The 16,606-nt window shown below is 34.4% G+C and overlaps 1 protein-coding gene across 1 annotated transcript in view; it reads left to right on the top strand.

The window, feature by feature from the left end:
• Atad2b (ATPase family AAA domain containing 2B) overlaps nucleotides 1-16,606 on the top strand; it is a 141,171-nt gene that overhangs the window by 41,389 nt on the left and 83,176 nt on the right. Inside the window, exons 8-13 of the mRNA XM_026392374.2 lie at nucleotides 1,839-1,914; nucleotides 4,835-4,933; nucleotides 7,691-7,802; nucleotides 9,693-9,808; nucleotides 11,874-12,048; nucleotides 15,345-15,433. Coding sequence (XP_026248159.1) covers nucleotides 1,839-1,914; nucleotides 4,835-4,933; nucleotides 7,691-7,802; nucleotides 9,693-9,808; nucleotides 11,874-12,048; nucleotides 15,345-15,433 — 667 coding nt within the window. The remainder of the gene's footprint in view (nucleotides 1-1,838; nucleotides 1,915-4,834; nucleotides 4,934-7,690; nucleotides 7,803-9,692; nucleotides 9,809-11,873; nucleotides 12,049-15,344; nucleotides 15,434-16,606) is intronic.

Raw genomic sequence — 16,606 nt, 5'->3', positions numbered from 1 at the left:
TTTTTTCAATGATTTGTAAAAACAACATTTTTTAGTTTTTGTTGGATCTTTATTTTATTTATTTGTATATGGTGTTGAGAATCGAACCCAGTGCCTCCCGCATGCTAGGGAAATACTCGTCTACTGAGCTACAACCTCAGCCCCAATGTGTGACTTTTAAAAAATTAATTTAATCTGTTCAATTTCTTTTTCTGGTCACTTACTGTTTTCTTTATTTTTTATTTAAATTTTTTTTTGTTATAGTTGGACACAATACCTTTATTTCACTTATTCAATTTTATGTGGTGCTGAGGATCGAACCCAGGATCTCGCACATGCTAGGCGAGTGCTCTACCACTGAGTTCCCTTAAAACCACTCTTTTGATGTTTTGTCAGGCAGTTTTGTCAGGCATCTCTGGCACTTTATTTTGTTCATTTGCTGGTGTCATGTTTCTCTAATTTTTTTGATCCTTGTGGTTGTACATTGATGTGTGTATATTGAAATAGGTACTTTTGGAAATCACAACAGACTGGCTATTCATGGCACCATCTTTCAACTGTAAACTTGTCCAAAGATTCTGGGTTGGCAGTGTGGGGTGTTTCCTATGCCCATGGCTGTTGCAGTTGTTGCAGTGCCAGCAGGTATCTTAAGCTGCAGACTGTAGCTCAGTGTTGGCCTGGAATACCATGCATGTAGGCTGGGACAGTGCACACAAAGCCCATGGCTGCTGAGGTTCTCACAACAATGGACCATGTTTAAAGCCACAGCCACTGGGACCTTCTTTTCACTGTGGATTACTTAGAGAGTCAGGCTGCCATAATTCACTGACAGTGTCATGTGCTAGATCTTGAGTCTGTTTCACTGTGGTTATAAATTTCCATCTGGTTTTGAGGTAGGTGCATAGGCTAAGTCCATATGAACTAGCCTGAACTTCACTGTGGCACGCCTGGTATTGGGGACAAAAACAAAATCCTAGGTTCACTTTGCTGTCCTTCCTCCAAGTGGATGCATCTCTCTTCATGCTGTGCTGCCCGGGGTTAAGGGAGATGTGATATGGGTGATATAAAACCTTCCTTAGTACCTTTCTAGTGTATATTTTCTTACTAACTAGGTACTGTGATCTCTAACCTGGGTTCCTAATCTTTTATGAAGGTGTGTTTATGTGTGAATAGTTCAAATTGATGTTTCTGTTGGAAATGGAAATAGCTCGATTTTGCTCCTTCCTTCACAAACAACAAAAAAAAATTTGTTTCTTTGTAGTTGTAGTTGGACACAATAACTTTATGTTATTTATTTGTATGTGGTGCTGATGATCGAACCCAGGGCCTTGCACGTGCAAGGTGAGCGCTCTACCTCTGAGCCATAACCCTAGCCCCCCAAAAATTTTTTAATGAATTATTTTTTTGGTGTTGTGTCTTAGAAATCTTTGTATAATCCAGTGACAGTTACTGATTTATTTGGTCCTGGGGATTGAACCCAAGGGTCCTCTACCACTGAGCCAAATCCCCAGCCTTTTTATTTTTTATTTTGAGACAGGATCTCACTAAATTGCTTAACGCCTTGCTGAGTTGCTGAGATTGGCCTTGAACTTGTAATCCTCCTGCCCCAGTATGTGTGGTCACTGCACTTGGCAATCACAATTATTTAAACTAAAGTCTATTTAGAATGTTTATTTGCAGTTTCATGGTATTAACACAAAGCATTTGTTTTTGTATGCCTCCAGACAGATTTTGAAGTTGAAAACACATAACTAGGTCCTCTTCAGAATGTTAATAGAAGTAATTTATGTTCTTTGAATACATTAACTTATTACATTTATTATTAGTTATTTCTATCTTATCCTATGTTTTTCTTTTAGTACCAGCTCATCAGAAGAAGAGGGAAAATACACTGTTTGATATTCACAGATCTCCAGCAAGAAGAAGCCATATCAGGTAACTTTTGTTTTTGAAAATGGGAAATATTTGTACCTTTCAGTGAGAGAATGAGAAGCTAATGCCCGTCTTAACTTATTTATTTTTAATGTTTTTTAGTTGTTAACAGACCGTTTTATTTTTATTTATTTATATGTAGTGCTGAGAATTGAACCCAGTGCCTCACACATGCCACGCAAGTGCTCTACCTCTAGACTAAAACCCCAGCCCTAACTTATCTTTTTTAAGAAAAAATTTTTTAGTTGTAGGTGGACACGATACCTTTCTTTTATTTATTTATTTTTATGTGGTGCTGAGGATCGAACCCAGTGCCTCGCATGTGTTAGGCAGGTGCTCTACCACTGAGCTATAGCCCCAGTCCCTTAACTTAAGTTTCTGGTTGTTTTTCTTATTTGAGTTATCCTCTGGAGTCATTTCTTAAAATCAGTACAACTTTGCTTCCACCAATCTCCTTATGTGCTGTTATTGATACATTACTACATTTCTCTACATAATAGGCCCAACATATGCACATGTGCGCGCACACACATACACACACACGCACGCACGCACGCACACACACACACACACACACACACACAGGCACACAGATTCTTTGGAGAATTTCCTGATGGAGAAAAAGAAGTAGAAGAGGGGGCTGGGCTGGGGCTCAGTGGGAGTGCACTTGCCTGGCATGTGTGAGGCACTGGGTTTGATTCTCAGCACCATGTATAAATAAATAAAGGTCTATCAACAACTAAAAATTAAAAAAAAAAAAGAAGTAGGAGAGAGGATAAATATCAAAATTGCCAAAAATGAGTAGATTATTGTTGGTAGCAGGTTTTGTGAAGAGTTAGGAAACATTAAAAACTGATGCAAAATGCACTGAAAAGATTTGTGGTAGAGATCTTCTTTAAGGATCTTAAGGAAGTTTGGAGAATCTGGGTTACTGTTGATAATAGTGGGCACTGGAGTGGTGTGTAGTGATTCAGCTTTTCTGATTATGATTGGAGTTCTTTTTAATACATGAATTGGTACAGGGTTGGAATTTACACTTATAATGGAAGAAAAAGGGGCCGGATTCAGTGAGGTTGGAAGAATAACAGTGAAATAATAGGTCTTAAGTTGAGGCTGGACAGTACAAAAACTTATCCAAGAAAAGAAATGATAGATTGTGAGTAAATGGGTGCCTAGGGACATCAGGCCTTGAGAAAGTTGAAAGAGTTGGTATGTTAGAAACTCATGTTCAAAGAATAGGTCATTACATTTTAATTTTAAGAGCATTTCTTACTATAACAAGATCTAAGGTGAGAGGATGTTTTTAGTGAAACAGAACTACGGGGGCTACAGGACTGTGGGAGTGGTAAGTGGATCGTAAGTAGAATGGGGAAAACATGGAAGGGATATTTGTAGGCATGGATAAGAATTACTGGAAGTTATAAGTGGTGGGGGAGAGGGAATTTAGGGTGACTGAGGTTTTTTGCAGAGTAGTAGTTGGTATAAAATTATATAGTAATTATATAGTTTGATAAAAAGTGGTAGAAAAATTAATTAAGATATGACAAACTCAGTTTGCACATGTTGAAGGGGCACAGTGTGATAATGATTTAATTATGGTATTTTCTATGTGGTATATATACACAATGGAATATTACTCAGCCATAAAGAAGAATAAAATTATGACATTTGTTGGTAAATGGATGGAATGGGAGGCTGTCATACTAAGTGAAGTAAGCAAATCCCCAAAACCAAAGGCCAGATGTTCTCTCTGAAAGGTGGATGCTGACACACAATAATCTAGGGGTGGGAGAAGGAAGAATAGAAGTTCATGGGATTAGACAAAGGGGAATGAAAGGAAGGGAGGGGGAAATAGGAAAGAGAATGAATCGGACATAACCTTCCTATGTTATATATGAATACATGACTAGTATAACTCTAATTCTACATCATGTACAACTATAAGAGTGGGAAATTATACTCCATGTATGTATGTCACAATACACTCTACTGTCATTTATATCTAAAAAGAATAAATAAAAAATAATTATAGTATTTTCTAGGTACTTTAGGGGTGTCATGGCTTACATAATAATTTAACATTCATTAAGTATTATTTCTCCTTAATGAGGTGATGTTAGCCTGATAAATTATCTAATTAGTCCATAGCACTTATTATAAAGTATTTCTTTTTAAATTAAAAATGTTTTATATATTTTATAAGAAATTTAGAAAGGATAGAAGTATCTTTTTTTGGGGGGGGGTGCCAAGGGTGCTCAACCACTGAACCACATCCCCAGCCCTCTTTCTTTCTTCCTTTCTTTCTTCCCTCCCTCCCTTCGTGTGTTTGTTTGTTTGTTTCTTTCTTTCCCCCTCTTTCTTTTCTTTTTTTTTTTTTTGTTGTGCTGGTTATTGAAACCAGGGCCTTGTGAGCTGTATCCCTAGCCCTTTATTTTCTTATTTTGAGACAGGATTTCACTAAGTTACTTAGGGCCTCGATAAGTTGCTGAGGATGGCTTTGAACTCAAGATTCTTCTGCTTCAGCCTCCTGAGTTGCTGGGAAAATTGTAGGCTTCCTATTTGGTTTGCTTTATTTTTTCTCTGTAGCATTTACCACCTTTATACCTTGTTAAATGTTAACTGTAGGAGGGCAAAGATCTTTGCTGGGAGAATGAATGAATTTTCTCCTGAACTAATTGTTGATGTTATGTGCTTCCAATGTATTCTTTTTTTTTTTTTTAATATTTAGTTTTTAGTTGTAGTTGGACACAATACCTTTATTTTATTCATTTATTTTTATGAGGTGCTGAGGATCGAACCCAGGGTCTCTCATGTGCGAGGCGAGCGCTCTACCACTGAGCCACAACCCCAGCCCTTCCAATATATTCCCAAAAGCTGTTTGTTATACTATAATGTTTTAAAACATCTTGCTCTCTTTGGACAGGAGAAAGAAGCATGCCATCCATAGTAGTGACACAACTTCTTCTGATGAAGAGCGCTTTGAAAGAAGGAAATCAAAGAGCATGGCGAGAGCAAGAAATAGGTCAGTAAATATTTTAGTATTTTTTCCATGGTAGAAAAAAGGAACACATTTAAAACAAAACAAAATCACACAGAAAATGTTTTTTATGTATATCGAAATTTTGATAACATTGATATTCAACAATAATTTTAGACTTTATACTTCCTAAAATGGAAATCTAACCTTGGGAAATGTTCCCTAAATTAATTAGTCTGTAAGTACTTGTGATCAAGTAATTTGGGAGGGGAGAGGAAGGAGAGCTAAGAAGAGGCCAGCCTTTGTGAAAACATCTGTGTATCCCTCTGCACTTTCCTTCTCATTCATATTCATTTAATTTGGCTTTTTTTCACACTCTAATGAGAATAGTGCTCAGAGAAAGATGCATTCTGATAGAACTATCTGAGGAGGCTTTGGATTTTCTTGAAAACGTTTTTTTTTTTTTCCCTTCCTTTCTTCCTTCCTTTTTTCATTGTTATTGGTTGTCTCTAGTGATCTTTTCCTAACTCCAGTAATTGACTGATTATTACATGGCTCACTAAAACTTCAGTGAATTTTTGCCTAGGAAATAATTAAAGCATCAAATCATTTTAAAAAATTGTGTTAATTTTTGAGCTTATATATATTATAATAATAAAGAAAAATTATATTTAGAAAATGGACATTTAGCAGACCATTTCTATAATTTGGCCTTATATGTATATTGTAGAAATATCAAGTTTTTAGTTAGCAGATTTTAGAATCAGGTTTGGATTGGTGTAGATTGTATGCTAAAAAAACTCCTTTGTTTAAGAGATTCTTCTGTCTTGCCTTTTGATTAACTAGGACAGCAGGTGCATGCCACTGTGTCTGGCTTAAGTTTAAATTAAATAATTCAAAGTCTGTTTAATCTGAATTCTTTTTTTTTGTTGTTTTGGTACCGGGGATTGAACTCAGGGGCCCTTAACAACTGAGCCACATCTTCGGACCTTTTTAGGTTTTATTTTGAGACAGGGTCTCACAAAGTTGCTTAGGGCTCTCTAAGTTGCTGATGTTTAGTTTTGAAATCATGATCCTCCTGCCTCAGCCTCCTGAGCCGCTGGGATTATAGGCATGTGCTGCTGTGGCTGCTTAATCTAAGTTATTCTGATAATTTTGGGGATATGTTTTTAAGGTTAATTAGGATTTAGAAATGTCTACTTTCATCATAGAAACTGTGCTTTTTTAAGGCTCTTTATGTCATTTTTGTGGGGTGCGAGTACCAGGGATTAAACTCAGGGGCACTCAACCACTGAGCCACATCCCCAGCCCTATTTTATATTTTATTTAGAAACAGGATCTCACTGAATTGCTTAGGATCTCACTAAATTGAGGTGGCTGGCTTTGAACTCAAGATTCTCCTGTCAGCCTCCCGAGCTGCTGGGATTACAGGGATGCGCCACTGTGTCTTCCTTTATGTCATATTTTGATTTTACATGTAGTAGCCCTTTTTTTTAAATATCAGTATATTAGTATAATGAAATTTCTGAGACTGGGTTATTTGTAAAGAGTAAGGATTTATGTATTCACAGTGTTGGAAGTTAAAAGAGTTAAAAGTGCAAACATCATGGTGCATGCCCTGATGATGGTTGCATTACATCATAGCACATGTTGTCATGGTGGAAGCATATGAGACAGGAAGTCAGAATCTGAGACTGGGTACCAATTAAGATCTCACGTGAACTATGTAAGGGTATGTCTTCTGAAGGTATGTCTCTGATGACCAAAGGACAACCTTTTGTTACCCTATCTCAAAGATCCCACTACCCATATTACCACACTAAGGAACGAACTCCCAACACGGACCCTGGGGGATAAACCACACTCAAATCATAGCATTGCTCAAAGTTAAAAGAGAAATTAGATTACATTTACTTGTGATAACACAATCAAAATAATGTAGTAGTATAGGATTTTATGTGGCTAAATATTTATTTTTAAATATTTATTTTTTAGTTATAAGTGGACACAATATCTTTATTTTTATGTGGTGCTGAGGCTCAAACCCAGTGCCTCACTTCATGATAGCGAGCGCTCCACCTCTGAGCCACAACCCCAGCCCTAAATATTTCTTTTAAGGTAGTTTTATTAAAGATAAAATTTAGTTCTAAAGTTATGATCAGGAATTGATTCTTTTGAATAAAAGGGAAAGTAATTTCTTAAATCATATAAACTGATGGGTATATCCTCAAAATTGGAGAATGAATCTTAAGTATTATAATATTGACCTTATTTTGGTTTTAAATTGTATAGGACATATAAATTTACCTTTATAGCTGGTTAATATGAAATGTTAATTATATTAAGAGTTTTTTCCATATTGAGATAGTTTGAGCACTTTGGACAAATAGAGTAGTATCTTATTTACCTATGAATAACTCTATTTTTGGACAGTTGAAAACAGGAAAAGTAGTTTAAAATATGCAATTATGATAAGCGCAGTGGAGCACACCTATAATCCCAGTGATTTGGGAGATTGAGGTGGGAGGATAGAGAGTTCAAAGCCAGCCTCTGCAAAAGTGAGGTACTAAGCAACTTAGTGAGACCCTGTCTCTAAACAAAATACAAAACAGGGCTAGGGATGTGGCTCAGTGGTTGAGTACCCCCCCCCCCCCCCCCCCCCGGAAACGCAATCACTTGTTATTTTTAGGTTATGCAAAAAGAGGGAAAGATGAAAGTGCTTAAAAAATATCAACTCAACTTATTTTGGCATTAAAAATGTGAAACCTTTAATGCTGTTAACTTTGATTTTTATAAATTCAGGTGTTTGCCTATGAACTTCAGAGCAGAAGACTTAGCTAGTGGTATTCTCCGAGAACGAGTGAAAGTGGGTGCAAGCTTGGCTGATGTTGACCCAATGAACATTGATAAATCAGTAAGTTCTGTAAATGTAAAAAAAGTTTTTCCTTATTTCTAAAGCAACGTATGATATAAATAGAAACTTTTAAATATATGGCCACTATTAATGTTTTCATATGTTGTTAAACCTAAGAACCCTAGTCTCATGTGATATTTAGGTGTTTTTTTTTTTTTTTTCCATTTCAGTTACTAGAATGTAGTAAGAATGAAGCTGAAAGGATAGTGAGGAGCTGCATAAACCATAAACAATTAAACTACTTATAAACTGATTTTAGGTGGCTCATTCTGGCTATGGTGTTGTTAAGCAACAAGCAAAGGCTGGCATTACAGATACTGGTTTGGATGTCATTTGCAGGCTAGTAATCTGGAGTAATGGTAGAAAGTAGGTTTAATAGTGAAAAGTAGATGGAGTTGAGAAAATTAAGGGTTGAATTAGAATTATGACAGGATTTGGTGAATTAAGAGGTATTGGAGAATGATAGAAACAAGTTGAGGTTATTACCCAGGTTTTTAGCTTAAGTGAATGGGTAGATTGGATGGATGGCTTCATTAGCTGAAGTAGAGTATGTAAGAGAAGGTGTGAGAGAGATGGGAAGATGGTTTAATTAGTTTTAGAGATATCTGTGGTGTACCACAAGAAGTAACTTGCAGGCAGTGTGTTGTTTGGGTTTGGCATTATGAAAAAAATCTATGGGCTAATATGCAGCTTGAAGGTTATTTTCCACTGTTAGCAGTTATCTTACTTTGGGGAGTACTTTGGAGTAAGATTACTGTATAAACAAGAACTTATTTTTTTTCTTGTTTTCTTATGCATTTCTATACAACATGTTTTAACTGATTCTCATATGAGAATTATCAAATAGGATTGCATGCATATATTTGAAAATGAAAATTATTCCAATCTGAATTTATAGATTAAGATATTCATTTAACTATTGAGGAATTTCAGTATATAAATATTTCCAAAATCCCTAGAAAATAATACATTTTCTCAGAGTACCTTACCTTATGATGTTCACTTATTTGGTTTACTAGCACCTTACTCTCTTGAATCTATTAACTTAAGATGTCTCTACTAATTAGAATAACATACTTCCTTATACATAGGAAAATTTAGTTTCTTTTAGAATGTTTCTGTTATTTAATCTCTACTTTAATTTTTCTATTTTTACTTAAGGTTTTTCCTCTCATAGTAATATATTTATTGTGAAACAGTTTTAAGTACCATTACAGAATAAAGAAGCAGGGAAAGAGATCTACCATAATCCAATAGTCAGAGGCAATCACTATTTACATTTTGATAAAATTTCCTTTAAGCATTTTTTTCTCTACACATTTTTCTTTATAAAGTATTTTAGCTACTTAAACTATCATGGGTGAGAGGAACAATCTTTGTTGCTTCTTATGATTGATTGGTGTTACTCTGTTTAATTATTATCTCATCTCATACGTAGGAAAACTTTCTAACTGGAGAAATTAAATATTAGAGAATATGATTTGTCAGACAGTTTTAGAGAACCATTGTAATAACCAATATTTTTCTCTTCCTACCTGTAAGCCAGTTTGTCCTGTAAGCCAGTAAGCCATACCTGCCGAGAAGCATGAGATATATGATATTTTGAAAGGGGTTTCTATTAGAATATAAATATAACATCTGTTGTAGATACTCAGTGTTTAGGATGGGCACTAATCTTGCTCCCGAGTTAGTAGATTAAAGAGTGGAATTTGCCTGATGTGAAATGTAAACTTGAATTTCATTATTGATTTTATTTTTGTGCACTTATTTGTATGTACTGATGTTCAAAATCTGCTGAAGGCATGCATTTCTGAATCATAAAACTATTTTATAAATTTCAAAAATTCTCTGAGATTATTTTGTTAAAATTTTCCTTTTTCTTTCCCTAAGGTACGATTTGATAGCATAGGTGGATTGAGTCAGCATATTCATGCACTAAAGGAGATGGTAGTATTCCCACTTTTATATCCAGAAATTTTTGAAAAATTTAAAATTCAGCCTCCCAGGTATGTTAGATATTTATTACTGTTACTACTGTTAATTTATCAAATTTTAAGCAATTAGTAAATGATTATTAATGTAAATATTTCTTGTGTATTTACTTGACATATTCTAGCAGTGACAATTAGGAATGAAATTTTATTATTTTGGGGCTCAAAAGCTATGGAAGTAAGTGTGCTCTTGAAATTTCCATTTTACGATTTAGGAGTCAGGCACAAGATAAGATTTTTTTATATGGTCCCTGAATATACAACTGGGGTGCCCAAATGGATTTTTCTGAATTTGGCTTCCTATGAGCATCGAATTTGATGCTATGTGTTGTTAGTCTTGGAAGTATAATTTCATTAAAGTGTTTCTTTGACTTGATGATGGGTAAGCTTGATAATTTATTTTTTTATGATCAGATTGTGTCTGATCATCAGATGGTTAGCTAAAGTAATTCTAATAGCTAAACTATTAGAAAAGGCAATGAGAAATTATGTTAAATGAGCTTGGGTAGAATAAAATAATTCTGAAGATATATATTTAGATTGCTAGATTTAAATTGATAAATGTTTTCATAGAGGAAGTACTTTTTAATTTAGATTTCATTCTAACTTATTTTCTGTTTTTAAAGATATGGAAAATTGTATTAATAGTCACCTTCTATTTAAATGGATTAAAAATTGGCCTTTAATTTTATAGTGACTTTAAAAAATCAAAATAGCAATTATTTGTGTTTTATGTGACTTAAATTTAAAAAATTATATTACTTTTTTTAAAAGCTATTAAAGTAGTATATCCTTGGGAGAAACTTAAATAAAACAGTGTTGTGAGCAGAAAATATGCTATCAAATTTCCCACCACTAAGATAATGGTATCCCTATTCCTTGGAGATGAATACTTTGGTATATTTTTTATAGATTTCTTTTATGCATATGTTGTTTATATTTTACCTATATTATACAGCATAAACATTAAAAATATAAATGATATTATTCATTGATAGTCATGTGTAACTTTTTGATTTTCACTCTATAACATATTCTAGACAACTTCCCATATCAATAATGTGCTATTCTGTTTTTTTTTCAGTTTTTAAAATTTTTTTATCTTAACATTTTTTTATTTGTATTTTTTATTTTAATTTGTTATATATGACATCAGAATGCATTACAATTCATATTACACATATAGCGCACAATTTTTATTTTTTTTATATTTATTTTTTAGTTTTAGGTGGTCACAATATCTTTATTTTATTTTTATGTGGTGCTGAGGATCAAACCCAGTGCCTCATGCATGCTAGGCGAGTACTCTACCACTGAGCCACAACACCAGCCCCTAGAGGACAATTTTTCATATCTCTGGTTGTATACAAAGTATATTCACACCATTTGTGTCTTCCTACATGTACTTAGGTTAATGATATCCACCTCATTCCACCATCTTTTTTGACCCTCCCTTTCCCTCCCACCTCTGTGCTATTCTTTTTGACACCTTACTAATTTTTTAATTTTATAGATGGAATAGCAAATTTAACTTTCCCTTATTTATTAAATAGCATTTTTTTTCAAATTTTTACTATTAGAAAACCATGCTTTGTTGAACACTTATTAAAGCTATCTTCATTCTCCTACTTTTTTTTCTTTAAAGAGACATGGTCTCCTCGTGTTGCCCAGACTGGCATCAAACTCCTGGGCTCAAGAGATCCTCCTGCTCCAACTTCCCCAGTACCAGAGTCTAAGGTCTTTGGTACAACTTTCCCCAATACAGGGACTATATTTCTGTATAATGTATTCTAAGATGTGAAGTTCCTGGGTCATAGGGAAACACATTTAAAATTTTGCATTATCTTGCCAAGTTATCCTGTGTTTCAACCTTTTCTTACCTACCAAAGATTGGTACTTTAAAGACTCAACAAAGTGAAACTTGTTTGTATACTGGAAAAAATTTTGTCAATGCTTAATAATTATAATATACATTAATATAAAATTACATGGGGGAAGAAATGTCCTTTTAAATTGGTTGTCAGTAGTGATATAAGATTAATTTACTTTTTTTTTTTTTTTTAATTCTTTATTTCTCTAGGGGCTGTCTGTTTTATGGCCCTCCTGGCACAGGTAAAACCTTGGTTGCCAGAGCATTAGCTAATGAATGCAGTCAAGGAGACAAAAAAGTGGCTTTTTTTATGCGAAAAGGAGCGGATTGTTTGAGCAAGTGGGTTGGTGAGTCTGAAAGGCAACTTAGGCTTCTTTTTGATCAGGTAAGAGAAATCACCTAAATGGAAAATATTTTTTTTAGACCATTAGTACAATTTGCCTACAATTACAGTTTCTGAGGAGGCATATTTTCTGAGTATTATCTGTAATTTAGGGTCAATAATCTGAAATTGTATGCCTTAGAAGTACATTATTTCCTCATTATCTATGGGGGATTGAGTCCAGGACCCTCCAAGGATATAAAAATTTGCAGATATTCAACTTCCACATATAAATTAATGTAGAATTTGCATATAGCCTTCGTGCATCCTTCTATAGGCCTTATTTTGGTGGGGGGTGCTGCAGTCTGGCTGGGCACAGAATCACGAGCCACCACACACCTTGTAGATTCAAACAGCAATTCTTTATTCCCGAACTCACACCGGCCCTGTACAAACGCCCTAAACCCAAGGAGCGGGATACTTCCTAAAACCTGCAGGATACACCCTAAACCTGGATCCACCCTGGTCTTTGAGCAGGGTCACCTTTCTCAAACATACATGCAATGTCACAGCGAATGTCCAAGGCAAGTCCATTTCCACGAGTCCTTCCTCTAAGCAACACGGGGTATGCTTGGCAATGGCCCTCAGCAGGGGGGTACTTATTATGGGGATTGAACGCTTTACCCCCAAGCTACATCTCCAGTCCTTTTTACATTTTAATTTGAGAGGGTCTAATAAGTTGCTGAGGATAGCCTCAAACTTGCATTCCTCCTGCCTCAGTCTTGCAAATCACATGATTATAGACATGGGCCATAGTGCCTAGCTATACTCCTACATATCTGAAATCATCATTAGGTTATTTATAGTACCTAATACAATGTAAATGATGTATAAATAGTAGTTATATTGTATTGTTTAGGGAATAATGACAGTAAAAGAATATATATGTTAAGTACAGGTGCAGTTTTTTTCTTCAACACTTTAAAACACACACACATAAGTACTTATCTCATATATATATATATTTATCATATATATATATATATAATAACTTTATTTATTTTTTATGTGGTACAGAGGATCGAATCCAGTGCCTCACCTGTGCTAGGCAAGCACTCTACCACTGAGCTATACCCTAGCCCCTTCTTATACATTTTGATCTGTAGTTGAATCCATGGATATGGGAAGGCTCATTGTATTTCAAATCGGTTTCACTAACACTTTTGAATATTTGTGATGATTCGTAAAACATTTATTGAAGTGGCCAACAGGCATATAATACTGTATTAGGTGCTTTTGAGAACCCAGGATTTAGTATAATCATTAGATTATAATCCAATTGAGGAAATAGTTCAGCATAAAATGTTGGGTATTTGTGAAAAAAGTTTCCCAAAGTAGTATGTTATTTATTTTCATGAGTTGTTAGTTTTGTTACTATATAACAAAATACCTGAGAAAATGTACTTATAAAGAGAATAAGTTTATTTTGACTTTTGGAGGTTTCAGTCCATGATTGATTGGCTCCTTTGGTTTGAGGCCTCTGGGAAGATAGCAAGCACTTCATGGCAGGAGTATTTGTTAGAGCAAAGCTGCTTACCTTATCATCTAGAAAGCAAAAAGTTAGAGAGGAAGAGGCCAAGGTCCTATAGTCAATCCTCTTCAAGGACATGCCTCAGATTTTGAGTATCTGGCACTAGATTCTACCTCCTAAAGCTTCCACCACTTCCTAAAATAAGCACCACCTTAGGGACCATGCCTTCAAGACATGGACCTTTGGGAAACATTTATCCAAACCACACCCAATTTAAAATTTGTTGCCTAATGAATTCAGTAATAAATGAATTATTTTAAAAGGCAGAGTGAGGTAAATGAATGTTGTATAGGCTATCTCTACTTTTTTATACAAAACAATAACTTTAAAAATGTTATTTCCTAACATTCCTAACTGCAGCCCAACTACTTTGGGATACTGGGAGGATCACTTGAGTCCAGGAGTTCAAGAACAACCTGGTGAGACCAGGTTGAGACTCTGTCTCCAAAAAAATAAAAAAGTAATTATTTTTCTATACCTTATAGAAACTGGTCTTCATATAAATTTACTTATGGTTAAGTTAATGAAGGAAGCTGATCATATTTGGCAGTTCAGTTTATAATGATTTTGTCTAAGCGGATAAATATGAAGTACAAAATGCTTTCAAGCATTTATTCAGCACCTATTTCTGAGTTGATGTGTATGAAAGTCCTTTGTTATTTGTAAAGAAGTTCAAATGTGTAAGAATTATTATTAGTATCAAAAATTGTTATAATCTAGGTAGTAGATATAGAGGATAGGTAAGAGTCTTCAAGGTGTTCAGTGTCTAGTGAGAAGTCAAACGTATACAGACTGAATACTTCAAAAGTTTAGTAAAAATTGAAAAATATAAATGTAAACATAGCCAGGTGTGGTGGATCAAGCCTGTTATCTCAGGTACAGGTAGGCTAAGGCAGGAGAATTACAAGTTCGAGGCTAGCCTGGGCAACTTACAGAGACCCTATCAAGAAATAAAATAAGGAAAGGGCTGGTGATATGCTCAGTGGTAGAGCATTTCCTAGTATATCCTGGGCTCAATTCCCACTATTGCACAAAAAACAACAACAACAACAAAAAGAAAAGAATTGACTTAGGAGTACAGGCATATTATCCAATGAACTCATTTAAAAATTTTTGAGCTTTTTCATCAATTTATGCTGGTGATTTGAGTATAACTTATTTTCATTCAAGACTATGGCCCTAAATCTTGTAGCTTTTTATATCTAAATTACTTTATTTCTATTTTATAGTTTTCTTGGTAAGTAGGGCTAGATGAAATGTTTGCTTTTTAAAAAAATATTGCTGATAGTTATGATTTTTTAATGATAGGAAATATGTGGAAGCTAATTAAGATATATTGTTATATTAATAAAAGATGTTAGGGCTGAGGTGGGGGGTGCAGCTCAGTGGTAGAGCTCCTGCTTAGCATAGATGACAACCGGGGTTCCATCTCCAGTTGTATTAAACAAAAAATTCAGTTAAAATTCAGGTTACATGGTAAAAGGAATGTGTTTAGTGTACTGTTTTTTTTACGTTATAAGAACACATTTTCATTTGAACATTTAAATAGGTATGGAAGAATAAGCAAACTGAAAACAGTAGTTGCTTATTCTTGGGACCTTACTTTGTGGTTGGGTGGTAAAGAGGTTTCCTTTATACCACATACTCTTTTGTAGAATATGCTGCATTTTGTACCATTTACTTATAGTACTTTTAAGAAAATACAACAAGTAAATTTAAATATGAGAATAATATAATAAACAACATATATGTGTTTTTTTTTAACTAGGCATACTTGATGAGACCTTCTATAATATTTTTTGATGAAATAGATGGATTAGCTCCAGTTCGCTCTAGTAGACAAGATCAGATTCACAGGTATTTTCTTCCTAATATGACTATCTTGACTTCTTTTTATTCATTGATGTAGTATTTAAAATAGCCTTATTAGCATTTGGCTGAGTACTTTGAAGCTTACAAAGAATTTTAAAGTGTATTCTGTTTTTTTGAGGAATACTTCTTTTACTTAGCACAGGTGTCAGCAAACCATACTCTATGGGTCACATTCAACTGTCTGCCTGTTTTTGTAAATGATGTTGTGTTCGAACACAGTCATATTCCTTCCTATGCATTGTCTATGGTTGCTCTGTGGTATAAGAGCAAAGTTATGGGTAGTTGTGACAGAGAGACTGTATAACTTGAGAAACTTAAAAATTTTACTGTCTGATCCTTTTAGAAAAAGTTGCCTAATTCTGAATTTGCATATGTTTTGAAATTTATCCATGCTATGTACACTAATATTTTGTCCCTTTTAATTTCTCAGTAATATTCTTTTGTGTATATATGTATGTATACTTCAGTTTATGTATCTGCCATCTGATGGAGATTTGGATTGTTTTTATTTTTGATAATGACAACATGAATATTCCCATATATGTTTTAGTGTAAACTCATCTTTTCCTTTCTGTTGGGTAAATACCAAGAGGAATGAATGTGTTCTATGGTAAATATATTTAATTTATAAGGTAACAGTATACTGTTTTTAAAAAATGGTTGTACTATTTTATGTTCCCATAATGTGTAAGAATTTCAGTAGCTTCTCAAAGCTTGGCAGCAGTTTTTATTATTACTCTCTAACTTTAGCCATTCTAGTGGGTCCATCTCTAGGAGTGGATCCAGTTACATTTATCTGATAACTAATAATGAACATTTTTTGTTTGTGCTTATTGCTCCTATTGCAAGAGTGTATTCTAAAAACAAGAGAAAAAAGTGCCAAGTCTCATTTAAGGGGACCTTTATCAGACCAGTAGTGGGTTTCTCAACAGAAACATTATAAGTCAGGAGGGAGGGAATGGGATAATATATTGTACATCCTGGGGGGGGGGGAAGAATAAAAAAAAGAATCCTAACCAAGAATACTTCATATAGTAAAGTTATTCTTTAGAAATCAAGGAGAAATAAAGACCTTCTAAGACTGAAAAAAGTGAATTTACCACCATCAGACCAGTTTTCCAACGAATGTTTAAGGGAGCTGAATATCCAGAAGTGAAA

The sequence above is a fragment of the Urocitellus parryii genome, chromosome 12, assembly GCF_045843805.1.
Source record: "Urocitellus parryii isolate mUroPar1 chromosome 12, mUroPar1.hap1, whole genome shotgun sequence".
NCBI lineage: Eukaryota > Metazoa > Chordata > Mammalia > Rodentia > Sciuridae > Urocitellus > Urocitellus parryii.
Note: the sequence above shows the minus strand (reverse complement) of the source record. Positions and strands in the feature narration are given on the sequence as shown.